Source organism: Brachyhypopomus gauderio, chromosome 17, assembly GCF_052324685.1.
Source record: "Brachyhypopomus gauderio isolate BG-103 chromosome 17, BGAUD_0.2, whole genome shotgun sequence".
Lineage (NCBI taxonomy): Eukaryota > Metazoa > Chordata > Actinopteri > Gymnotiformes > Hypopomidae > Brachyhypopomus > Brachyhypopomus gauderio.
The window spans coordinates 10728619-10755446 of NC_135227.1; the positions used below are offsets into that span (position 1 = coordinate 10728619).

A 26828-nucleotide genomic window follows, 5' to 3' on the forward strand; every position below is an offset into this window, starting at 1 on the left:
GTAGTGTTTTCTTTTACAGTACTGTTGTGTTTTTTGTTTGGGCATTGATCAGCCCTGAAGGCAAACTAATTGTATATATGTAAATAGTAATTGTAAATACACCTATAACTGTCTCATTTAGTGGTCTCTCTCACACTTTTTTCCTCATTTGCACTGCAATTCTCTACACCCCATTACAGCTTCAACACCTAGACAGGTCTGTAACTCTGTGCATCACCTGATCTGCGATGTTACGGGCCTTCAGCAGAAGATGCACCTCCTTGTTCACCCAAGCCTTCTGATTTGAGTAACACCATGTTGTAACACCGTCAAAGGTGGCTTTGATATAGTCCAGCACAGAGGAGGCGTACGTGTCAATATCAGCGTTAGAGCCACAAATAGCCTGTGAAGTGAATGCACTCCAGTCTGTATGCTGAATCCTGAAATGTAAATGTAAATTGTAAATGTGCCATATTTTGTCAATTGTGATTTTTTCACCACAATCGAAATTTGTCCTCCGCTTTTTACCCATCTGCGCAGTTAGAACACACACACACACTAGTGATTACTAGGGGGCTGTGGTGCACACATGCCCAGAGCGGTGGGCAGAGGTTGGGGTTAAATGCCTTGCCCAAGGGCACCTCAGTCATGGCCTCAGGTCTGTGAATCGAACCTACGTCCCTCCAGTCACGAGACCAGTCCCCTACTTCCAGAGTACAGAATCTGTCCCTGCTGGCCACACTTTGCTGTGTGTTCTGGTGGTTTCACACCTTGGATGAGAGGAGAGCACGTAGGAATGAGAAACAGAGGCTAGCTGATTGGGGTTGCAGTGTAAGCTCCAGCAGTGAATGTGTAAACATACACAGCTGGACATACAATATCCTCTTTTATTGCAGGAAACATGCTTGTGGATTCGCTGTCCTTAAGTTTGAGTGATTAAAATCACCAGCAACTGTAAAAGCAGCGTTCAGCGTTGTTGTTTACTAATGGCTGTGTAAAGTTAATTTATAGCAAGGTTAGCATTTCATTTACATTTACAGCATTTAGCAGGTACGCTCTTATCCAGAGCGACTTACAAAGTGCTTTGCCTCTGATCACAGAATACTTCCTAGGTAATAGTACCGATAGGCCAGAATTCAAGACACCATTGAGTCAGACTACTACTAAACTACAGGAGTCAATATCATTACCTAGTGTTTTGCAAGTTAGACGTTTGCCAAGAAGTACAAATAACCATAGACAGACATCCAATTTCAGAACAACGGCAAGTGGTATCAGCTGAGCTAGTGCTCTGGTAAGAACTCAACAGGTGAGTCTTCAGTCTACGCTTGAAGATAGCAATAGACTCTGCAGGCCTAGCAGCTAATGGAAGATCGTTCCACCATCTTGGAGCCAGGACAGAGAATAGTCTGGAGCTTTGTCTTCCATGAGACTTTAAGCATGGAGTTTCAAGTCGAGCATTAGCATCCAGGGGGATATAGACGGTCATTACAATGCTGAAGATGAATTCCCTTGGCAGATAAAAAGATCATTATGTTCATACAGGGCAGGCAGGACACAAATGCAGGAGTTGAAGAGTTTATTATCAAAACTAAACAAATAACCAAATAATACAAAAAAAACAGGCATAGGGAAACAACTTTAATAAAGAAGGCACGGTGAATTGGCGATACACAACGGGGAACAGAAATACTAACATATGACGACTGACACACACTGCTACGATAAATCTCAATAACAAAAAAATACAACGAGGACGGGGAACAAAGATTTACTAATGGGATTAACTAACGAACCAAGGTAACAAACAACACGGGAAAATTAGGGTATGGGGTAAACAAAAACAATGCATAGACACAAACCAATAACTCGGACACAGGGATATTAGGGAAAATTAGGAACAAACAGAAGGTATACGTGAACCAGGAAATCTGGGAAATGGAGCACATACCACAACGTGACATAGAACAGCATACAGCAAACAATGACCAACAGACTCGAAACTACGGGGATTAAATACGCTGACTAAAACAAGACACAGGTGGGACCGATAATTACTGAGGCAGGGACACAAGGTACAGGGGCGTGACAGACAGAAGGGAAACCAAGGAAACCAGGAAACATGGCGAGACTAGGGCAGGGAAAACACAATCACACGGACCAGGATGACAGAGAATGACAGCTGGTGGGGGGTGGGGCTAGACGTGACCGGTCTAGACTCAACCGTGAGAAATGAGCAGTGTCTCCCAACAGTGACAAAGTCTGTGCACCAACCTTTGTATAATACACAGTCCACTGACTCTGGTCTTACCGTAGTCGTCTGCTGTTCTATCTGCCTGAAGTGTGTAGTGTCCAACTAACTTGATAGCATTGTCGGGTTCTGTAAATATCATCGTGTACTGCTTTGGCGTACTGTAGAGGAGGGAAGTACGGCATTTCAGACAGAGCCATAGAGTGCTTTTACAACATGCATTTAAAATATTTGTGTCCAGATCCCTAAGGAGCCAGCCTTAGGGTTTGTGGCAAAGAAAAACTCTCAACACAAAGAACAGAAAGAAAAACAAATCTTGCAAAATAAGAAAAAAAGATTATAGAAATTAAACGACAAACACTAAAGTGTATAGATACAAACAACGGAGACTAAGGCAAGTGGCTCACACGGATAATGAAACAAACTATGTTTAAATACATAGACTAATAAGGAACAGCAACAGGAACAACTTGCTGCAAAACACCTCCAAGACCAAGGAGATGGTGGTGGACTTCCGCAGGACCAGACCACCCACCCACACAGCCTGTCTCTATTGAGGGGGTTGATGTGGAGACGGTTAAGACCTACAGCTATCTCGGACTGCACCTGGATGATAGGCTGGACTGGTCAACCAATACGGACTTCCTGTACAGAAAGGGACAGAGCCAGCTCTACTTTCTGAGGAGACTGGGGTCCTTCAACATCTGTAGGAAGCTCCTGCAGATGTTCTATCAGACTGTAGTGTCCAGCTGTCTCTTCTACGCTGTGGTGTGCTGGGGAGGGAGTATCAAAAAGAGGGACGAGATGCGACTGGACAAGCTGGTCAGGCGTGCAGGGTATGTAGTTGGTGTGGAGCTGGACTCTGTGGTTACAGTGGCGGAGAAGAGAACACTGCACAAACTGCTCTCCATCATGGAAGATGATGGTCACCCACTGCACACCATCATTATGGACCAAAGGAGCAAGTTCAGTGGCAGGTTCCTGTCACAGAGCAGCTGTACAGACAGACTCAGGAAATCCTTTGTCCTGAGAGCCATCAGACTCTTTAACTCCTCCCAGTGGAGTCAGAAGAGGGAGGGGGACAAATGAGCAATTAGTCTCTTCTGTCGCACAACAGTTTATTTATTTATTTATTTGCTACCTGCACTACCTTACAGTTCATCTGCTCTTCTGGACACTGGTCATTTGACTGTATGTCCTGAACATTTTTTACTGTATGTCCATACATTCCGTACATTGTCAGTACATCCACACTCCTGGTCACTTTGACACTTTTACAGTACATCCCATATATTTGCACTACTGGATATTGCACATACTAGTTCCAGTTTTACCAAATTTCTCTTGTACTGCACTACTTCCTTTCTCTGGTCGAGATACTTGCACACTTGTATAGTATTTGTATTGTTTGTGAATGTCATAAGTTATTGTTAAATTGTTTGTGTGTAACTGCTACTGGCTGCTAAATTTCCTTCAGGATCAAAAAAGTATCTACCTACCTACCTACCAATAACGAAGGCAGGAGAACTAAAGGAGTAACCCAAACAGGGAAACACGTGGAAAAAAAAAACTTGAAGTAAAACCAAAACAGACACGAGACTCTGGGGAAAAAAACTTGGAAACAGAAGTGAGGGAGGCAAAGTTAAGCAAAACTGTTAAAACCAAGGAGTGAGCTCAATACCAATATGCAAAAAATGATTCTTAACATTTTATTTGACATTATTTTTTGTGTACATGATATCTGATTCAAAACAACTAAATGGGTTAAAACAACTAAATGGGTTAAAACAACTAAATGGGACAGAGATCACATCTCTTCTGTATCTATCTGAAGATTATAATCCCTGATGTAACATGTCACAAAAACATTTTGAAAATTATTAGATAATTTTGTTCTATAAATTAGGTCAGAAAAGGTTCTGTGTAATATAGGACAGGATACTAATATATTAGACATTCATTTAGAATCAAATACAGACTTTTAAAAATGAGCTAGTTTTGTCTCATAATCAAGCACACTACCATTTTGAAAATGAGGTCATAAATTGTCACATTTAGTATGTTTATGAGGGGCGCTTAAGGACATCATGAGTATAAAAAATAAAAGATATTTCTGTATATGTAAAGTTCCAGAACATTTAAACTGTTTGTGTCATATGCCACCACGGTCCCCTATGGGTTAAGGGTCAACCCGAATTCAGAGTCCTAGGACGCTTAGCTATATTGCTGCTCTGCAGTTTTTTGTTTTCTATCATTACTTTTATCATGGAGAATAAAGACTGTTTAATGCAACTCTCGCCTTTGGCCGCCTATGTTCCCGCGTCACAGTTATATGGCTACATACTTTCTATAAGACAATCTGCGAGAGGTGAGCCCATTTTACACGAAGCTGTGAATGACCTGGTTAACAGACAAAATATACAAGTTATAAAAGATTACAAACACGATACAGCATGAGAACAACAGGGACTAGGACAAACAATGACCAGTGCCATCAAATGGTAAATTTACGATTAAAGTAACAAGACTAATGAGAAAGACAAAACAGGTGGGACTAATAAGGAGCAGAGACCAGAAACGAGAGGAAGGAACCAAGAACCAAAAGCCAAGACCCAAAGCAAGTACCCAGGGTAACAGAGAAGCCAGGAAGGGGCTAATTGTGATACAGAAGCAAAAGACACAGAAGGTGAGTAAACATGAAGAGGAACAAGGACAAGGAAACATACAGGAATGGGCATAGAAACAGATACAGGAGCAGACCCAACAGACAGAGCAGGCACAGAAGCAAATGCAGGAGTGGAAGCAGGAACAAACAGAAGAACACGAAAACCAGGAACAGAACTGGGAACACAAACAGACCACCAGAGAGGCTGAGGACATTCAGCAAAAGACACCAAATGATGAGGGACCAGCAGAGGCACAACAGGAGGGAAATAAGGGAAATGAAAATGCAACACGGATCAGGCAAAGGACAATGGGACAGGAACAGAAACTGATACAGGCACCAGGACATACACACGGACAGTAACAGGAACGGGCACAGAAATAGACACACAACATGAGCCAAAACAAACCAGGGACCAGAGATGGCAAAAACAAAGGTGATACAGAAGACCCATGGGGAAGAGCAGTCACAGAATGTTGTGCCACAGGCTGGGTAGTGTCCTCTGTGCAAGAGAATGGAACAAACTGGGTGGCTGGCTGGTTATCCACATGGATGGGAGACTGGGAAGCCCTGGAGAAATTCACGGTAACAGAACCCACTTGGCAGGTCCCAAGGCCCATGTGGGCTAGGGGAAGCTCGCTGTGGTGCTTGAGAGATGACTGAGTACCAAGAACCAGGTTGCTTCTCCCTATTGGGTTGATCAAGATGGGAAGACACATCAATTAATGTTCAATCAATGTGCATAACTATGCCTAAAGCAGTCTGATCCAGCACTGAAGGTTTTCTGGCTAATCCGTAAAACCATTAAGATCAGAGGAGACTTTTCCATGACAGGAGATTGCATAATAATTGCTAAAGCTCATCATTGGCAGCAACATCTACCATGAAATTGCAGAGGCACTAAAGTCACACAAGCTACCATGCTGACCTGGTATGAGCTAGGTATGAAATGTTTTTTTAGATTCAAGGCAGGTTTTTCATCTTGTTTATTTATTGTGAGTATGTTTCTTAGAATCCAAAGGTGCAATATTTCAAACCTGCATTTTCCAGTCAAATTGAAATGTCAAATATCTGAACAATGCCAAAGATGAAAGTAAAAAAACAAAAGGACCTCGTCTCTTCTTATCCTCAGAAATAAACCTGTGACTTGCCCTCACCTGCTGACATATTGATGGGCAGAAACCTTACAAGTGACATCCCAGTGCCTAGTGCTTCACTGAATCCTAGACAGCTGAAAACAAAGAGACAAAAGCAAGCGGCTTATAACAAACAGATTTCACTGTGTTTGAGTGAGGAACATCTGTTAAAATGGCAACTCCAAAAGTGAGGACACTAGCTCTGGTTTAACATAGGACAGGAGAGAGACAATCATATAGTGAAACTAGCAGGCCAAAGATACAGATGAAAGCGATGACACCTGAGACCTCTCTGAAATACAAATGTTAGTCATGCTGGACAGCAAGGATCTCAGTGATTTTCTGCAGTCGTGTTAGGAACAGTTACTTGATCCATACATACAAAACAAGATGAAGGGATCAGACTGATGAATCAGGCTGCCAGGTTTAGGGGTTCTGATGTGGGCTGGTTGTATAGGTCAAACCATGCAAGTGGGTCATGTACTAGTGATCTCTATTTTACAATCTGCAACATATAAAAGTGGTGGTATAAAGTATCAGCTTACTGGTGTAGGATTCACACAGTTCTCCTTTACCAATGTTAAATATGATGCTGTGCAATCACATCAAAAGGAGCTAGTGAACCAAAAACATATGACCAGATTAGAGTTGGCTAACTTTAGTTGGTAATAGCCATTGCTTCTAACATATGTCATGATTATAAGTGGTTTCTGTGGGAGAATTACTCCCTCTGGCATTTAAGGTTAGGGTATTTTTTGCATGCAAAAAAGCTCTATAACACTACAGGAAAGGGACAAGAAAAGCATAATAGTTTCATGTTTGATGATCTTTGAATCCATCCATCCACCCATCCACCCATCCACCCATCCATCGTTTATCACGGGAGCAGCAGCTTAAGCAAAGAGGCCCAGGTTACCCTCTCCCCAGCCACCTCTTCCAGCTCTTCTGAGGGGATATCTAGGCGTTCCCAGGACAACCAAGAGATGTAATCTCATCAACGTGTCCTGGATATGCCTGGGAAACCTCCACAGGGAGACACCCTGGGAGCATCTGTAGCAGACGCCCAAACCACCTAGGCTAGCTCCTCTCTGTGTTGAGCAGCGGCTCTACTCAGAGAATCTTCCGGATGACCGAACTCATCACCCTATCTCTAAGGGAGAGCCCGGACACTGCGGAGGAAACTCATTTCAGCCAATTGTGTCTGCAGTTTGATTCTTTCAGTCCCTGCCCAGAGTTCATGACTGTAGGTGAGAGTCATAATGTACATTTACCAGTAAATTGAGAGCTTTGCCTTTTGGCTCGGCTCTATCTTCACCACAATGGTCTGGTGTAGAGTCCACAACACTGCAGATACCGCACCAATACACCTGTCAACCTCCCGTTCCATCCTTTCCTTCACTTATGAACAAGATCCTGGAGATACCTGAACTCCTCCACTTGAGGCAAAATCTCTTTCCCGAGCAAGAGCCCACCCTTTTCTGACTTAGTACCATGGTCTGAGTTTTAAAGGTACTGATTGTCATCCTGGCAGTTTTACACTCAGCGAGATCTTGAGGTTTCAGCCTGATGACACCAACAGGACCACTTCTTCTACCAACCTTGAATCTTATTTGCATAACAACACTATATGTGTCACTATTGTGACACAATCTACTAACATAAAATTATATACACATATACATATACAAAACACTATATACCAAATCCTATAAAATGTATATGTGTATATATAGAAAGGCAAAATAGAAGAACAGAAATGTTTTCCAAAAATTATTTAACTCAGTGGTTGCTGGAAACTATGTGAGCTCATGACACTGTCTGCAGCTGCAATTTATAATTATACCCAACATGTTTTAGAATGAAATTATAATTCAGTTGTCCTGAAAGTACAACACCTCTCATGACATCCACCAGGTGGCAGTGTGGATCTATGACAGAAAAAACAGTTGTGAAATAGTTGGTGAATTACCTCAACAAAGAAAGTTCAGACAAAAATAGTTTTATGTCATTTAAAAGTACATCGAGAGTTTATTTGAGAAATTTAACTTTTTTACTTTGAACATTTAGACAAATACAGACATTGTTGAACATTAGAAGACCTTAGGAACATCCATAGGGTGCTGCAGTTTTACACATTTACACATCTTACACATTCTCAATGTAAAAGGGAAGGGATGTTGATGAAATCATAGAACCTCACTTTGTTTTACATTTCAGTCTAATGGTGTGTGAGCCAGCCTGAATGGAGCCAGGGTTTTTTTGTTCAGTGTGAAACTCAACTAGTGGGGAGGTGTGAAAAGGTCATGAGGGTGATGTTGCCAGTGCAGGATGGAACTGGAAGTATAGTCTCCACTAACACGGTCTTCTCCAGGGAATGGTTCGCCCTAAGAAAATGATCTGCTTGGAGGCCTCAATGATACACACCATGTCTATCATAGTGGTTTAGGTAACAGTTCCTGGGAGCTTCAGTTGCTTCCTCGGGGCTACTTTCTGCTCCTAATTTTTCAGGGTTTGGGTTTTGCCCATTTGTTCTAGAAAAAACACAATTTTATTGTTGTAGTGAGGAAGATTCCTACCATTTTGCACAGAGCCCTGATGTTAACCTCACTGAATATCTTTGGGATGAACTGAAATGACTGCAAGGCATGTCCAACACCAGTGCCTCCAGAGTCATGTGAAAAGCCTTCTCAGGAGATTGTTGTGGTCCATATCAATGCCCATGGTTTTAGAAAGTGTAGGAAATTAATTAATTTCACTTTAATTGCTCATGCACCCTATATGTGAAATGTGCTATTTCACACGACCTTCTGGTCTCAAGACCAGTTCCCTACCACAGGACCATGACTACCCCAAAAAGTCTTACATCCTCCCCGTCGGGGAATCGAACCCCGGTCTTCCGCGTGACAGGCGGAGATACTGTCCACTATACTAACGAGGAGCTATGCTCCCCTCTACAGGGTATATACTCTCAAACCACGAGACTAGTTTTAATAATTTGTACTGAGCTATTATTTTCTTTATAGAAAATAAATGAAAAAAATAATGAAAGCTAAATAAAGCAAGTAAGTAAATAAGTAAGTAAAACTTTATTTATATAACACTTTTCTAGAGTAACTCACAAAGCGCTTTACAAAAAGGCTTGCAAAAACAATACAATACAGTATAATTTAAATACATTATAATCCTATAGATAAAAAAATTATACACACAAATACAGACCTACAATAAAACACATTTGATCAAAGGCTGTCAAAAGCAAGACAGTAAAAAAATGTAAAACCAAATAAACAATCAAATAAAACCCAATCCAGAGGGAAACACAAAACAGTTCTGTAAAAAGTTACGTTTTTATGCTGCAAAACATCCAGCGCGGCGAAGAACACTTGACTGGACATGATGTCTGAATGTCTTCACACGCACAAACGTGTCTCTGAAGTTCAGACGCGTGGTGCTCAAAGATTTCTTCCCTCAGTTAGAAGAATGGCTTCAGGATTAATCGTTAGTCATCTATCTATTTAGCTGGCTACCTTATTACATACTTCTCATAATAATATTAGAGTGAAGTGTATTCTTGTATTTCTTTGATTTTGTGCCTTGGCCTACTGACCCTTAACAGCTGGATACGGTGTGAAAGTCTCATGATGGCGTATTACATACCAGGTAAAGACTGAACATCTGGCCTGGGATTTTCACACTGCCTTCTCAGCTTTGCGTGAGTGAGTGTGGTCAGATACATCTCAAATTACCACGATATTTGTAAGCAAGTAAAGAGTTACCAAGCAAAGCTAAATTGGAAACTTCGTGGGGGTAAAAGCGTTTATGATATCGAAAACGTAGACTACAAGGATGTCGACTTCCACTTCACGATAATGGTTTATTTTCCAAAAGGTTTTATCTATGAAAAGGATAACTTTTAAGTAAGTGTGCAGTAAGTGAATGCGATGTGTGTATTTAAACATTAATGTCCTCTGGTTAAATAAATATTTGTCCAGCTAGCTAGCTTAAGTCTTGCACTCCATGCTAGCTATGTTTAGTTCAGATTCGTCAGACATATTTTGATGATTTTACACTCTTAGCTAACTAGCTAGCTTCATTCTTTCAGTAATAAAATGTCAATTTAAACGTCAAGCGACTTAAATAACGGACGTAATAAGGATATAATGTCGAAAATTGAAACACTTTTTAAATAATTTATATATAATTTATATAAATCATTTTTTTAAATTGTCTTATTAACTTTAAAGATACGCTTTATATCAGGAAAATAAATAAATAAAAGGCGTAAATAATTAATTCCCCCCCCCCCCCTTTTTTTGGAGAGGCTAGTGTTTTCTCCAGCACGTTGTGAGCGGAGAGGGAGGGAGGGGTGTGTGAAGGTTATTTTAACTGCGAATAAGTGCTCCAGAGGGGGAGAGACAGCACGGTGAGGGGAGAGGGAGGAGTGGCGAGAGAGAGAGGCATGAAGTATGAGAGAGGGTGCGAGCGAGAGAGAGAAAGTGGGCCGTTGCTGTAAAAATGTGTTAGCAGGGGCGCTCTGTGTTTGTTGGCGATCTTGGCTCGTAGCCCGACAGGGTTTTATTTGTAATCGAGGCATGCTCACAGACTTCATGCAGCTCTCGGTGCCTTCTCGGCTTCCTTGTCTTTGGAAGGAACCCAGCTTTTGCCGCTGACATGGACAGAGCTGTGAGTGGCTTCGTTGGTCTCTCTTTCTCTCCTTTCTGTCTGTCTCTCTCTCTCTCTCTCTTGTTCTCTCTTGCTAGCTTCCTTTCTCTCCTGCCCTCCCTCTTTCTGTCTCTCACTCTTTTGTTTAGCTCTAGCTGTCATATGCGTCTCTCTCCCTCCTCTTCTGACGCTCATGTCTCGCTCCCTCTCTCTCTCTCTCTCCCTCCCTCCCTCTCTCTCTCTTCTCTGTCTCTGGCACTCTCTTCTGCTGTCCAGCTAAATATGGTTGCTGGGGCAAGTGCAGAGCTGTGGTCAGCCCTGTGCTAGCTGCCACCAGGTCTTCACCACATGCTCAGCGGTAAGAGTGAACGCTTGCTGCCTGAGCTGGGGAGGAGGCCAGGGAAGGGAAGCTGTCGTCAGCTGATCATCTGTGCTGATATGTTTTGGCATTTGCTTTGTAAGATTCGGAAACGGGCTGGGGGGGCTCTGGTTGGATTATCATGTTTTCTGTTACTGTTTCCACACTGGTGACTCGTTTTGGCACTGCCAGCGGGACATTCTCCCCTTCTGTTTGTGTGTGTGTTTGTGTGTGTGCACACTGTGCCCAGGGTGCTGTGGGATGTTGTTTGGGTACCCTGACAACCAAAGCTGATGTTTCTCTGCCTGCTAAACACTCCCCTTCTGTAAGCCTCAGCGTTACTTTTCATGACATAAAACCCTGTCTGTATCGGTCTTTGAGCATTCACCGGCTAGACACAAGCCCCCCCCAATCCCCCCCCCCACACTACTGTTCAGGTCCCACATTATGTGCATTATGTCAAGCTGTTTTGTTGTAGTAACAGATCCACGAATGCAGAGAATTCAAAGAAAACTAGATATGCCACATTCAAGCCGGGTTGTTTTATTAACATCAACCAATAGTGACTCCTCAATAGTGACTGAGTCCTCAAATTCAAAGCATTTCATGGATGAAAGATTGAGCCCCATTAAAAGCTTGCAAGTGTAATATTTTCCCAGGTTGCATTGGCCCAGGCAGACATTCTGTGTGTGATGTGACTCATTATTGTGCCTCAAGTGCAGAGTCGCATGGATGAGTGAAGATTCTGTCATCCCTGCCGTGGCCAGCTGCTTTCTGGGCTGGTTTCCCCCACTTCGCCAATCTCTTTTTTTTTGTTTACCCCCTTGTTTGCTGACTGGCAAATGAAGGGGCAACTGCAACTGAGAGGATATCACCACAGGAGCTAATTGTGACTATTGTGGTGGGAATTCTGTGTCTCAGATGGCAAGTAATCTTGTCTTTGCTGCTATAAAGCCTTTAACTCATGGCTACCTAATGGTGTTTGGTGTGACTATGGACATGTTGTAATGTTGATAAGACTTGACAAAATAAACGGGTTCACGCTGGATATTGGAGGTTATTGGTTGAGCAGGAAAGGTCAATCATTCTTTGAAAATAATTATTTTCGTTATATATTGCTATATTTATCAATATTGCAAACAATTAACAATTATTGTCTTGAAGATCCTGGCAAATGAGTTCTTTTGTTTGCTTCCTGATTGAGAAATTTGTCTTGCATGCCGTTGCTTCCATTTCAGATAGCGTTCTGGCTCATGATGGAAGTGCGGCCTCCTGTGATTACACTGAATCCTGCTCATTCATTAACTAGGCGCTAGATCTGCTCTAAGGTGGTCACACTGATGCAGCCTTCGTTCTGTAAGAGTGCAGTATTGAAACTCCGTCAGAGTTCTAGAGCCTTGCCTAAGATTTGTGGAGTCCCGCCCATGTCAGAATGATACGCCATGTCTGTGCCTACAGAGAAGACCCGTGTTGAGGCTCTTTGCTGCTCTCTTTGATATCCCATCATGAACAGTTATTTAGATCCTGAGCTCATTTGTCATTCTGTTTTAAGAACATGCACTGGTAGCTTGATTGCTTCTTGCAGTGCAACCCTCCTTCTCTGTCAATTCCTTTCCTGTAGCGTAGCTAATGCTATTTTTAAAATATCATAAATTATTCATACAAAGAAGGGCTAATAGCTACACATAATCTTAAATATTTTTATGCCAATCAGCTACTTTTACAAACAGTTGACATCTAAAAGCATTGTACATATTTCATACTTCATCATTTTATTAATTTATTCAAAGCTCTTATTAGAGATATGGCACAATTTTTCTCCATGTTTATCAATAGTTGTCACAGTATATAATTTGATAATGCTGCTAGTTTGAGGGGTTTAATAGTGTAACGTTTCACGGGGCGGGAGATAGCAGGAGTGACGCAAATGCAATAAAGAAGGATTTAATAGAAACAACAGAAACAGACTAGACAGCACAAGGAATAACTATATTACTAGGGGTAAAAGACAAAGGCTACAACAGGGTACAACTACTGAGGGGGAAACAGAATAATGGGGACAAAAATATACGAACGAAGAAACTACAAGATATTAAGGGGTACGTGAACTAAAACAGGGAACATAGGAGGGTGAACAAGCAACACGGTAAGTATACTAAGGGAGCTATACTACACATAAGAAGCAATGGAATCAGGGCAACAGGGAACAGGAGCACAAGGCACAACAGTATAACCAAATATACAAAGGAAATCCAATACAAAATACAGGGAACTAGACTAAAAGAGAGGACACAAGAACGAACGGGAGGAAGCAGAACAGAGAAGCAACCAGGGACTCACGTACAGGGAATGACCGACAAGGGAGAATCACACTAGGGGTTTTTTATACGTAGAGACAAGACGGTGAAACAGGATTCAGGTGTGTGAGACTAATGACGAGGGCGTGACAGACAGACGGGGGGGACGAATGGGAGCGGGAGCTAGGCGGGACCAGGGAGGAGGGAGGGGCTAGACGTGACATAACCCCCCCTCAAGGCGTGCAACTCCGGGGCACGCCAACCAGGGAGGGCCGGACAGACGCCGGGGACAGAGACACCACAGGACAGAGGGAGACGAGCGGGCGAGGCCGGGGCAGGGACAACAGACATGGGGCAGGACCGACACAACGGCCCGGACACCGGACATAAAGGAGGACCGGGACAGGGAACGGGCGGCGACGTGTGAACGGGGCCAGACGGGACAGGACAGGGGGCCGACGCAGGGGGCGGGACCAAGGGGACTGGACAAGACGGGGCCAAGGGCACAGGACCAGATACCAGGGAGGACCGGGATACAGAGGCAACCAGGCGGAGGACGGTGGAGACAGGGACGGGAACGAAGTGGGTAATGATTTGGGGAACAGAGAGGGGAACAGGGACGTGGAGGACACTACCACGGACGGACACAGGGACAGGTACGTGGACGCGGACAGGGACGCACACAGGTACAGGGACCAACAGGAAACCAGGGAGGGGACAGGGCAAAAGAGGGAACACAGGCGAGTGCAAAACAGGGTTAACACGAGCGTCAGCGTCCGAACAGTTCAGCCTGGAGCCAGCCCCAGGCCCACAGGCGGGCAAGGCAGTCACTGGGGGGGCTGGCGTAAGCTGAGGAGTGTCCTGGGGAGCCGGGCGTGCAGCTGAGACAGGCGGGGCCCGCTGGCGTGCAGCGGGAACAGGCGGGGCCCGCTGGCGGGCAGCGGGAGCAGGCGGGGCCCGCTGGCGGGCAGCGGGAGCAGGCGGGCGCCGCTGGCGGGCCGCGGGAACCGGCGGAGTCCGCTGGCGGGCAGCGGGAACAGCAGCCGGCGCGGGCGACCTCTCCAGGGTCGCGGGGACAGCAGCCGGCGCGGGCGACCTCTCCAGGGTCGCGGGGACAGCAGCCGGCGTGGACTGCCTACGGGCAGTGGGAACGGGAACAGGCGTGGACTGCCGATGGGCAGCGGGAACGGGAACTGGCGTGGACTGCCGACGGGCAGCGGGAACGGGAACTGGCGTAGGTGACCTCCTCAGGATCGCGGGAACAGGCCGCAGAGGTGACATGACGTCCTCGGGGGGCGGGTTCACCATGCAGACGCCATCGGGGGGCGTGACCATCGAGCTGATGCCATCGGAGGGCATGGTCGCCGAGCTGACGTCATCGGAGGGCGTGGTCGCCGAGCTGACGTCATCGGAGGGCGTGGTCGCCGAGCTGACGTCATCGTAGGGCGTGGTCGCCGAGCTGACGTCATCGGAGGGCGTGGTCGCCGGAGCGCAGTCATCGGAGGCTGGGACAACCGTGGCGACGTCATCGTGGGGCGTGGCAGCCGGAGCGACTTCATCGGTTGGCCTGGTCACCGCACAGACGTCATCAGGGGGCGGAACCTCCGGGCCGACGTCATCAGGGGGCGGAACCTCCGGGTCGACGTCATCAGGGGGCGGAACCTCCGGGTCGACGTCATCAGGGGGCGGAACCTCCGGGTCGACGTAATCAGGGGGCGGAACCTCCGGGTCGACGTAATCAGGGGGCGGAGCCTCCGGGTCGACGTCATCAGGGGGCGGAGCCTCCGGGTCGACGTCATCGGATGGCGTGTCCACCGGGCCGACGTCATCGCGGGTCCGAGCCGGCCCCTTCTGGTGTGAGTGGCCACTGCGTCCCCCCAAAAAATTCTTGGGGGGCCTTCGGGGAGTGGCTTCAGGGATGCAGTCATCGGGGTTGGCGACCTGGCCGACGCAGGCGGGCGTGGTGGCCTGGTCACGGCTCCCTCCCAATCTTTTCTGGGGAAGTATATTGGAATGTTTCCAGGACAGTGGAGAGGTGGACTGGGCAGTAACCCCAGTAAATCTAGCACGCATCAGGTCAGTAAAACCAGCCACTGTCCATGCTTCCTCCCGACGGTTAGACAATACTATGTCTGCCCATTGCAATGCCTTCCCTTTTAGTAGGGATCTGAAAAACAGCACCAGTACATGTTCTGGGGGTCTGGGGCAGGTGAGCAAACGGCTATACATGTTGCACTGCAAGAAAAAACTGTCCGCATTAGCAGTTTCACCATTATATTCCTCAGGGCGGCCGGCCAGGGAGGGAAGCGCAACAGGGTTGCCCCTAGAGTCACACACAAGCAGTGACTGAAGGACACCAACGTAATCCTCTCCTTGGTCATTCGATGGGTTAACCATACCTGACTCTTGCTGCGTCACGTTAAACTGGTCGGTCATTATGTAACGTTTCACGGGGCGGGAGATAGCAGGAGTGACGCAAATGCAATAAGGAAGGATTTAATAGAAACAACAGAAACAGACTAGACAGCACAAGGAATAACTATATTACTAGGGGTAAAAGACAAAGGCTACAACAGGGTACAACTACTGAGGGGGAAACAGAATAATGGGGACAAAAATATACGAACGAAGAAACTACAAGATATTAAGGGGTACGTGAACTAAAACAGGGAACATAGGAGGGTGAACAAGCAACACGGTAAGTATACTAAGGGAGCTATACTACACATAAGAAGCAATGGAATCAGGGCAACAGGGAACAGGAGCACAAGGCACAACAGTATAACCAAATATACAAAGGAAATCCAATACAAAATACAGGGAACTAGACTAAAAGAGAGGACACAAGAACGAACGGGAGGAAGCAGAACAGAGAAGCAACCAGGGACTCACATACAGGGAATGACCGACAAGGGAGAATCACACTAGGGGTTTTTTATACGTAGAGACAAGACGGTGAAACAGGATTCAGGTGTGTGAGACTAATGACGAGGGCGTGACAGACAGACGGGGGGGACGAATGGGAGCGGGAGCTAGGCGGGACCAGGGAGGAGGGAGGGGCTAGACGTGACAAATAGTTAAACTTTAGTATACAGTTAATTTGCAAAAAGTATAATACAATGCAAAATATATATCCGTCTCAACATCTAACAAAATAAAATAATATTAATTATATATTGGTTTTACATGTCTTGAATATTTTAAAGGTAGAAATTTGTGTACAAAGTGCAAAATATAAACACTATAAATCAGTCGTAACAAGTTATAACAAGTTCAGATGTTGTTTTGGCACAATACACCAAATATTGGTGACATTTATGGAAATTGTAAAACGTTACATGCTACAGTGATATCATATCATGAAAATATGGCATTTAAGTTGAAGCATGCAATGGTGGTTTCCTCATTTCAAACAAAAGCCAACAACAGTGGTGGGTATACCCCAACAAAAAATGTCACTGTCTCAATAACTTGTCATGTGACCTTGAACATTAATTACAGCTTGGCACCGACCTCTCATGCTGTTCACAAGTTGATTCATTGTCTGCTGAGGAATGGTATGCCACTCTTCTTGAAGGGCGTCCCTCTGGCCATTGAGGTTCTGGCATACAGAATTACGAGCCTCTACACGGCGACTTGGCTGATCCCATTGGTTTTCTATGGGACTCTGGTCTGGAGAAAGTGCAGGCCACTGCATTTGAGATACCCCAGTCTCCAGCAGCCATTCCCTAATGATGCAACCTCAATGTAGATGAACGTCCATGTAGATGAAATTAGCCCTGTGTTGTTCATGCAGAGGCACAATGACTAGATTAATGTTGTTAATCAAGTAGTATGGGCTTGTCAGAAAGTGTAGGGCACCATTCTGTATTAACTAGACACACCTCATCTGGGGACAACAGTGATTGATGCATAGTGCTCTCCTTGACATCTCAAACATCGTATTTGCTCAGTGTGAATCGACCTTCATCAGCGAACAGCACTGAGGCCCACTGGTCCAGAGTAATTGCTCCCTGGCCCATGAAAGACGATGACGTCTATGCCTGGTGGTGTGGTTAGGTACCCTTGCAGGGCATCTTGCACGCAGACATGGGTGCCTCTTATACCCCTTAAATGTGCCTGGAGTTGTGTGGCATTCATTGTCTGGTTCTGTAGGGCTCTGTTCAGAATGAAGTGGTCATCAGGTTGGGATGTGGTCAAATGATGTTCTGTGTCTTTGGGTGACTCTTCCAGTCTCTGCATCTCAGTTGGAACCTGCTTATGACACTCTGACACTCTAAGCTCAGTAGCTATGTCAGTCTGAGAACTGGTACTGTTAATCAATTGTTGTTTCAGGTGTTGCCTTGGTCTCATGATGTCAAAATGTGAACAGTGATGAGGATTGTTTAAATACCAATTCTAATTAAACCAGGAAATATATTGGTTTATTCATGGATCAAACACCTGTTGTGAATCTTGTTGGAGAACAGCAACTGAAAGTACTGAAAAATTGAACATAGACAGTTGATACAGAGAAGAATTATGCTGCAACACATTGCAATATACTTGGCAACATACAACCCCAAATCTGATTGGGGTCCAGATGTCATCTTCAAGGCAGCATATATTGGTGTATGATTTAATTGTACTTTTCTGTATTAATGCTGTCATCACAGAAGTGTAAATGACCTTCGCCAAGGGCACTGACGCAAGCCCATGCCATGACAGACTCTGGCTTTTGGACTTGTTGCTGATAACAGTGTATGCTCATTTTCTGTTGTTGGTCCGGAGCACATAGTGTCAATCTTTTCCAAAAAGACCTGAAGTACTGATTCAGCCCACCATAATACATGTTTCCACTGTGTGATGGTCCATCGTAGATGCCTCCGAGCCCACAGAAGTCGACACTGCCTCTAGACATACATGGTCAACGTAAGGCTTTTGCGAATGTAACTCTGTTTTGTAGTGCTTGACAAAGGTTTGCCGACATAATCCCTTACCCATGTGGTTATATCAGCTTTTTTTGAATGGCATTTCTTCATGCAGTGCCATCTGAGGGATCGGAGATTCAGCTTAAGCTTGCGCTCTTGACCTTTTCCTCCTGATTGCTTGAATTGTTTAATGATATTATTTACTTTAGATGGCAAAATATGCTAATTACAGCTAATCTATCTTTCAGGTACATTGTTTTTAAACATTTCAATAATTTTGTCATGCATTTGTGGACAAAGTTGAGATCCTCAGGCCATCTTTGCTCCTCAGAGACTGTTGTACACCTTGGTGATCCCTTTGAACTGAAATGTTAAAAACATTGGCCTACAATATTTTTACCAAAATGACTTTCACATGTTACATCATGTGAAAGCTGTGACTCATCAAAATACCCAAGGAATGCAATTCAGCAAAGTTTGAGATTATGTCAGCATGCTCACAGCACACAAAAAAGGCTGTGATGTACTGCACTGCTCAGGTGCATATTGTGAAAGCTAAAATTCTGATCCTGAATACCCAGACGGTAAGATGTGGAGATCCAAAAGTAGATCTTGTGCTTCTGTGTGCTGGTGACCATGAGGCATCTCTTCCACTGTGAGCTGGATGCCCAGTATGTTTGTTTCAGCTCTTAGTTTAGCCCTATCTGTGCATATCTGTGAGCCTGTAGTCCCTTCAGATGCTGCCTCCCGCTGTGTAGACGTCCTTTATCTGCTTCCCTGGAGCCACCTGAATTGCTCCTGGTCTTTCAGGCCAGTTTGAGTGTTAACACAAACAGTGGCAGAACCTTGCACTTCATATTATGAAACGTTTTTAAAGAAAATATTTAAATATTGACATGATGTGCATGCTTACAAATGTATGCATGTTTTTCATGTCAGAAATTCCATACAAAATGCTTTACTAGAGAATGCCATGATCATAACAGCTATCTAGCAACGGGTTTAGAGGAAAGCTGAATTATTTAATTTGTCTACATTTAAAGGGGCCCTTTATTGTAGAAATCTAAATTTCCCTCACTTGATTAAAATAAAGTTTTGAAGAAATATAAATGATATAAAATCTGTGGAATCTAAGATACTTAAACATCCTGATTCGAAAGTGTTTCTTTCACCAGTACAAACTAATTTGCATATCTCTACCTATTCATCTTACAGCAGTTGATGTTGTCAGGCAATTAGATGTCTCAGAATAGACATTGTACAATGGTCTTAAAAATGAATTATGGTGGTTTTAAGCCACACAAACATTAGTGGACATCAAGGAATCATATGAAATAAAAGAAAAATGATATGGGCCCATTGACCATGGCGATTATTAAGTTCAGAAAACACATTATAGTTTTTTTATGCTATTGATGCTGTTTTTATTTTATTTTGTGGACATGCCACTTTACGGTCATTTAGAAATAGTTTGTATTTAGAGCTAAAATGTTATTGTCATTGTCATTGTGTAAAAGTGCTCTTCAAATGGTGTAATTTAACTTTGCTTAATCAGTATGATTTTTTATATCAAACACTGAATGAAATTATATTGTATTAAACATTTTTTATTAACTCTGAAAATGTGAATTGTTACGTCTGCATATATTTGGTTTTATTCAGCTCTGTCATATTAATTTTAGCCATAACAAAAGGTTGTTAAATTTTTATACATGCAGTGATGATTATTTCGATTGTGCCCTCAACCACACATTAAAGAAAAGCTCTAAACTGTCACGTGTAGCCCCGCCCCCACCTGTCAAGAATGTTTTGTTTATGTAGCCATGTGCTATCTGTCAGTTTTAGTTCTGCCTTGAGTTTTGTAACCCAAACCCTTGTTATTGAATTCAGGTGTTCCTTGTTTAGTGTGGCGTGTTTATACCCAGTTTTTCGTCTTTTGTGTTGATGATCTTTGCTTTCTCTACAGCCCGGTTTTGTGTTTGTCAGTGTAAGCTAAAGTTTATTTGTTCTGTTAGAGTTTGTCATGTCTTCTAAATCTGTACATGTTGGTTATATGTCTTCATCTCACTCCCTTACGGATTTGACCCTCCCATTTGGTCCATGATGTCACCGCTATTACATAAACTTTGTAGTTTATTGATTGCAGTGCCTCATAAGGCTTATACCCAAAGATTAATAGCCTAATGATGCTGATAGTATTAATAATACTAAACCTGCCATTAAAAAAACACATTAATTTTGGATTTAGTAATGTTTGAAATTTTCAAATAACAGTGTCAGGGTAACATAAATTTGGGGTAAATATAAACAGCAGGCTATAACTGCAGACTATAAATATCAAAACACGTAACTAGTTGGTGGAAAAACGTAAATATAATATACCTGTATGAAGTCGATATAAAATTATGCATGCAGTATTTATTATTTCCTAACATGCTGGTTGCAAAGAGTAGCAACCCCTCTAGAAGCAGACATTCTGGAGAAGTGTGTGGAAACAGCCGACGCCACTTGCTTCTTGGCAACGTGATACAGATGGTCCATGGCCATGAACTGTGGTCAGTTTGTTGCAGTGACGGTCACTCGGGCCGCGTGAGCTCCTGCTGTTCAGTATGTGTGGGGGAGGGGAGCTCAGAACGGGCGGCTTCATGCCGCAGTCGCGCTGACAGTGACAGAATCTTTGGGACGTAAAGTGATCATGTTGCATCGTTGAAACTGACCCTGGTAATGCAGTGTTCACAAGCAGGAGATTGCACTGTGGTGTACTGGGGTCGTGCACTACCCAGACTCCCCTGCTCCCAGGCTGAAAGAACAGTCTAGTATTATATGGTATTACTGAGGGGTTGGGCCATGGAGTCAGCTATTCATATAGCTAAAACTACAGGATCATCAAACACACTTGTTACAGCAGACAATAGGTTATGTGATGGCACACATGAATAATAGATTTGACTGAAAAACCTTTTAAACATTTGTTTTCTCTGTTTTCTCTTTGGTGGTCCACATTAACCATCAATTGTTGTACTTTATATACTGTTCTCTGAATATCGTAATATTCTATATTTGAATCTACATAAAGTACATAAAGTATTGAGGTTGAGCTAGAACCATAAAGATGTGAGAGTTTGAAATGGGTCCAAAACATTTTCCCCCAGAGCCCAACAGACCCGGTGCTGGTGAAGAGGGAACAGGATGCTGAGCTAGACCGCAAGATTGAGGCTTTGCGTAAGAAGAACGAGGCCCTGATGAAGCGCTACCAGGTGACGCCGTTGTGCTGGGCGCCTTAGACTGACACTGCTCTCAAACTGTTTTGCATAAAGAACACATTCTAGGACAAATATTTTTTTTATTCAAAACTGTATAAGCCTGTAATTACAGGTACCTTAGATTAATGTTTTGATCAGACACAGATTTTGCAAAGTTTGATGCAGTGAGTTTTGTCTCCAATCAGTGGATTTTGCTTGCTGAATTCAAATGCTTTCACAACATTTTTATGGGTAACATCTGTTACCCATAGTCTTTTTTTTTGTTCCACTATTCTCATATGACATTATGTGTAGCATGATCATCTGCAATTTGTTCACCTAATTGTTTTTAACAACAGTTTATCCTATTGAGCGTCATACAGGAATGCGTCCCAGTGCATGAAGTACAGTCATGTTTTCGAGACATGTCGTTTTAGATTCCACAGTGAATTGGGCTTGTGATAACCACACTGTGCTCACATTTTCCCTTAGGACTTTTAATTAGACTTGTATTTTCTATCATTTACATGAACTCATTGAAAAGAATTCTTGAGAACACAGGTCATGTAAAAATGTAGAGTGCAGTTTAATTATGGCCCGCTGATATGTACTGCATTGAAGCGGTACCGGTCCCGGAATGATCTTGGTGGGAGAGAAAACATCGATGAAAAACATCAATGCTGCGACTTGATGAAAATCCAAACTGTGCTGCTTTGCTCTCTGTTCTGCTTTCACTGCGCACCTCTGACACAGTCTGGTGGCCCCATCTATGGTGCTGGACTGCTACTGGACAATGAAGAAGCATGTCTAGGCAGATTTCAAGCGCAGTGACTTATTTATGAATATATAAACTGTAATTAATCAGTGGCAGCTGATGAAATATTCTAGGTGGGGCAGTTTGTGATATAGTTTCAGTAACCATCCAAAAACAACTTATCAGAATCAACAGTTAACAGACTAATAAATAAATAGATTTATAATAACTGACATTATCATTAGTTGCAGCTCTAAATCTGATACAAAGTACAGCATGCATCATTAGATTACAAACTGGGTTTTGCTCAGCAGCATATGCAGCAGGGTTGCCAACTCACGCAATGAGCGTGAGAAACACGCATTTGACTGTCTTCACACACTCACACGTCACACATCCGATTTCTCACGCCAAAAAAAAAAATCTAGTTTATTTACTTGTGATCCATATTTATGATTCAATGAGTCACTAGTTCCAACCACTGGCGATCGATCGATCGCAATATACTACTTAATTTGTGTCCAATTTACGTTCGTCAAGTGATCTTGAAAAGTGATCTCACTCCAAGTGATCTTGAAAAGTTGGCAACCCTGTATGCAGTAATATTAACAAGCTTACTATTAACACAAAAATTACTATTGACACAAAAATTAGAAAGTTATAGAGATTCAAATAATGCTGGATGATGTCTTATGCTGCATACAAATAATTAATATTACCTGTGATGTGATTTTATGTAGGATGTGTAGACTCATTTATGTGGCTTCCACACATTTTTTAGAGCAACAACCCTGTGGGAGTTAGGATATTTTTTTTACTTTTTTTACTTTTTGAGATGTTTTTTTAATTAATTTTCACAATGAAAACATTTGAATGATTTGTTAACTAAAGGAATACAATTTAACAAACATGTGAACAAGTCACTAATTTGCAAGTAACAAGTCTCAAGTCTTCACAATCAAGTCTCGAGTCAAGTCCCAAGTCAATACAATCAAGTCTCGAGTCAAGTCCCAAGTCAATACAAGCGAGTCTCGAGTCAAGTCCCAAGTCTTAAACTTCAAGTCCTAGTCAAGTCACCAGATGTAATTTCAACATTTAACACAATTGATGCAGTTGATTAGTAGTATATTAAGTTAGTCAGACTAACTAATGTTAGGTTCGGTTCGCTTGAGTGCGATGTCGTCGCAATTGTCGTCGTCACCTAACACACCCCCGCCCCCAGCTTTCGAATTATCGTTGGTGCGGACCGCTCACACAAGTCAAGTTGCTCATGTGGACCCTTGTAAAAGTTAATTTCTGACCCCTGAGTTATCACATACCAGCTAGCTAGCTAACCGTTATATCATTATGTTAAATATACATAGCAGAGACTTGCTTTTGTTTGTGCAGCCTTAAATGTCGAACAAAGTTTAAAGTGGTTGCGTCTCCATCTCTTATCCTGACTCCACATGTCTTGCATGTCGCAGTTCTTCTTTTATTCACAATAGCATAATCTTTATAATTGAACAGGATCATTTTTGGAGCATGTTGCTTGTCATCTCCGCACAAATTCAACGCTGCTGCCCCCCTCCCCCGATCGGCTGCAGAACTTCACCTGTGGCTAGATTACGGATAAACTGAGCTGAGCAGTTCACATTTTACAGCACCATTTAATACAAAATGATCCAGTTATGTGATTCTATATTACTTATTTATTATGTTAAAATAAAGATTTCAAGTCTTTTCAAGTTCGATTCCAAGTCCAAGTCAGTAAAGGAAAGTCTAAGTCAAGTCGCAAGTCTTCAGTGATGTTGTCGAGTCAAGTCACAAGTCATCAGTTTAGTGACTCGAGTCGGACTCGAGTCCAAGTCATGTGACTCGAGTCCACACGTCTGCAATTTAAAACATGAAGAAGGCTCACATTTTAAGAGTTAATGCAGTCCGACATATCATCTACTGCAGTGTCCTCACATCATCTACTGCAGTGGCCTCATATCTACTGCAGTGTCCTCACATCATCTACTGCAGTGGCCTCACATCATCTACTGCAGTGACCCCATATCTACTGCAGTGTCCTCACATCATCTACTGCAGTTACCTCATATCTACTGCAGTGTCCTCACATCATCTACTGTAGTGGCCTCATATCTACTGCAGTGTCCTCACATCATCTACTGCAGTGGCCTCACATCATCTACTGCAGTGACCCCATATCTACTGCAGTGTCCTCACATCATCTACTGCAGTTACCTCATATCTACTGCAGTGTCCTCACATCATCTACTGTAGTGGCCTCATATCTACTGCAGTGTCCTCACATCATCTACTGCAGTGGCCTCATATCTACTGCAGTGACATCATATCTACTGCAGTGTCCTCACATCATCTACTGCAATGGCCTCATATCTACTGCACTGGCATCATGTCATCTAGCTATAAATTAAGTATCAAAAGGAAAGCTCCTACTCACACAGTACAGCAGTTTCCACCATGGAGGGTAGCATGGGTAGCAACATCACTTTCTGTTGAGCAGCCACCACTGTAATTAATGTAAAAGTTAATTGCCTTTCACTTAACCATACATGACAGAAAAATTCTAAAAATAGGTTCCAATTCAACATACAATTAGGACGACTTTTTTTTTTATTTGGTGGTCCAAGGTAAGGGAAAATTTACATTTTATAATATTTACATTTATAATACATTTTAGATTATGGTGTTCCATTATAAATGTCCTTTAGTTCTGGAGCGCTGCACCTCATAATTCTATCATGTTGGTGACAGCAGGAGGGTCTCAGGCTGAAGACTAGCTTCTGTTCAGAGTTAGCAGCTTTAGCATTCTGAGGCGGAGGTTTTTCCTTTAACCCTTGTTCAGGAATACAGCCACTAGAGCCAGACACTTGTGGAAGCAGTCGCACCTGGTTGCATGCCTTGGCTGGCTCTCACCTGTGCCCTCTCCTTCAGGAAGTGGAAGAGGATAAGAAGAGGGCGGAGCAGGAGGGCATGGCTCTTTTCCGCAAAGGAAAAGTTGAAGACCTGACCATCACCATTAACAAGTCCTCCACAGTGAGTGGCCCCAGTTGCCTTCTTCATTTAATGCTGGTGGACCCCCCACCCCCTAACTCATGACACATGAATCCAACTCTCCAGTATTAGGTGGTAGTGTACCATGTTTTATTTATTGTGAGCACCAAAATTGTTTACTGGGACTGTCTGCTTTGCCAGGAATTAATTGTGGCCTTCACTGTATGAAAGCTGGCAAATATCACGATCACTGGGTCTTAGTAGCTTGCATTCAGTTAGCATTTTTTAAATACGGTACATATTTATTTGAAGGGTTTCAAAAGTAAGAACAGTCAACTCCATGTATGTCCCAGTAGATTATTCTGATTTCAGTCTGATAAATCTTTTGCAATGTATTGTGTTGCTGCTAGAATGCCTACAAGGCCAGCCTACAAGAGAAATATTTACTCACTGTGCCATTGTTAAAATGCACATGCCCAGTGCATCTGTGCAGTAGCTAGTTAGCTAGGTATTTGGCCAGCCGAACTAGATACAAACAAATGCTTTATGTGTACTACTAACTACTTTATCATTAATAAAAAGCACACAAAGCATTTTTTACACACACACAGCGAGTACAAAGTGACTATAATAATGTCCTCTTTTTCTTTTCTTCCCCGTTGTCCTGTGGTGAAGGAGAAGCGTGTGGTGACCAAGAAGGGCTCAGGGGGCCCCAAGCGCGTGCAGGAACAGGAGCAGGGAGGAACAGGCTCTGCCATCTTCAGTGCTGGCCGGGGCAAACGGAGACAGCTGCTCGTCACCACACCAGGAAGCATCAAGGCAAGTCCTGAACTATATGTGTGATTTGTGTCTGAATTATCAATGCACTTTTGCAGGCTTTGATAAGAATGGGAACCATGAGTGAGTTTCCTCATGCTGTGAAATAGTTTAGTTGGCAGTTGCCATAGTTACATGTTTCTTTTTGGACTGAGTCAGATTTAGCCTGTAGAGTAGTTGCTGGAATAAGCTGGACTTTAGAGTTGCTATATGAGATGCTATATGGATTTTGTAACACAGCTTGCATTAAACTAATCCTTTCATGTAGGAAAGAAGATACGTGAATGTAGCGTGGCTTACTGTAATTGATGGAAATTCTTAAAATGCTATAAGCTGTGCTAAAATTACTTAATTAAAACTTTGTGTCTTGTTTGTTGTCTGTGGAGTTCTCACTCTGAAACCTGCCTTGTTGTGTCAGGGGAAGAGGGTGGTCAGTGAGAAAGTGGACAGGAGTGGTCCTATAGGCCATTCGGCTACCATTCTCCCTACCGAAGACAAGGAGAGTCCAGGGGAAACTACTGTAGGTGAACGCCATAGCCTACACACCAAAAGAAGCACACAATCCCAGGTTTGTGGTAGATTTTATATGTTAGATATATGTGGTAGATATATGATTGTGTGTGTACAGATATTCAAAATTGTAATGAAGCACACAGTTTCCAGAAAAACAGGACATTTCCTTCATCAGCTGTGCAAGCATAGTTCTTTTTGAAAGTTGAAAGCGAACCACTTTTGCGTCCACCTCAAGCTTTTTT

At 43.2% G+C, this 26828-nt stretch overlaps 1 protein-coding gene and 1 non-coding gene across 5 annotated transcripts in view; one reads left to right on the plus strand and one right to left on the minus strand.

Annotated features, from left to right (window-relative positions):
* Positions 1-8897: 8897 nt before the first annotated feature.
* trnad-guc (transfer RNA aspartic acid (anticodon GUC)) lies at positions 8898-8969 on the minus strand. The gene has a single exon. It is a non-coding gene; the product is annotated as a tRNA-Asp (tRNA).
* A 475-nt stretch (positions 8970-9444) lies between these two features.
* ccdc9b (coiled-coil domain containing 9B) overlaps positions 9445-26828 on the plus strand; it is a 39609-nt gene continuing 22225 nt past the window's right edge. The window contains exons 1-6 of one of the 4 annotated variants that reach the window (XM_076977782.1): positions 9445-9529; positions 9648-9691; positions 21411-21515; positions 25198-25299; positions 25933-26076; positions 26492-26641. In XM_076977782.1, the coding sequence (XP_076833897.1) occupies positions 21501-21515; positions 25198-25299; positions 25933-26076; positions 26492-26641 (411 nt within the window). In that variant the 5' untranslated portion in view covers positions 9445-9529; positions 9648-9691; positions 21411-21500. Of the gene's footprint in view, positions 9530-9647; positions 9692-9926; positions 9949-10435; positions 10715-21410; positions 21516-25197; positions 25300-25932; positions 26077-26491; positions 26642-26828 lie in introns of those variants that run through there. The other 3 variants (XM_076977783.1, XM_076977781.1, XM_076977780.1) reach the window with 3 other exon arrangements.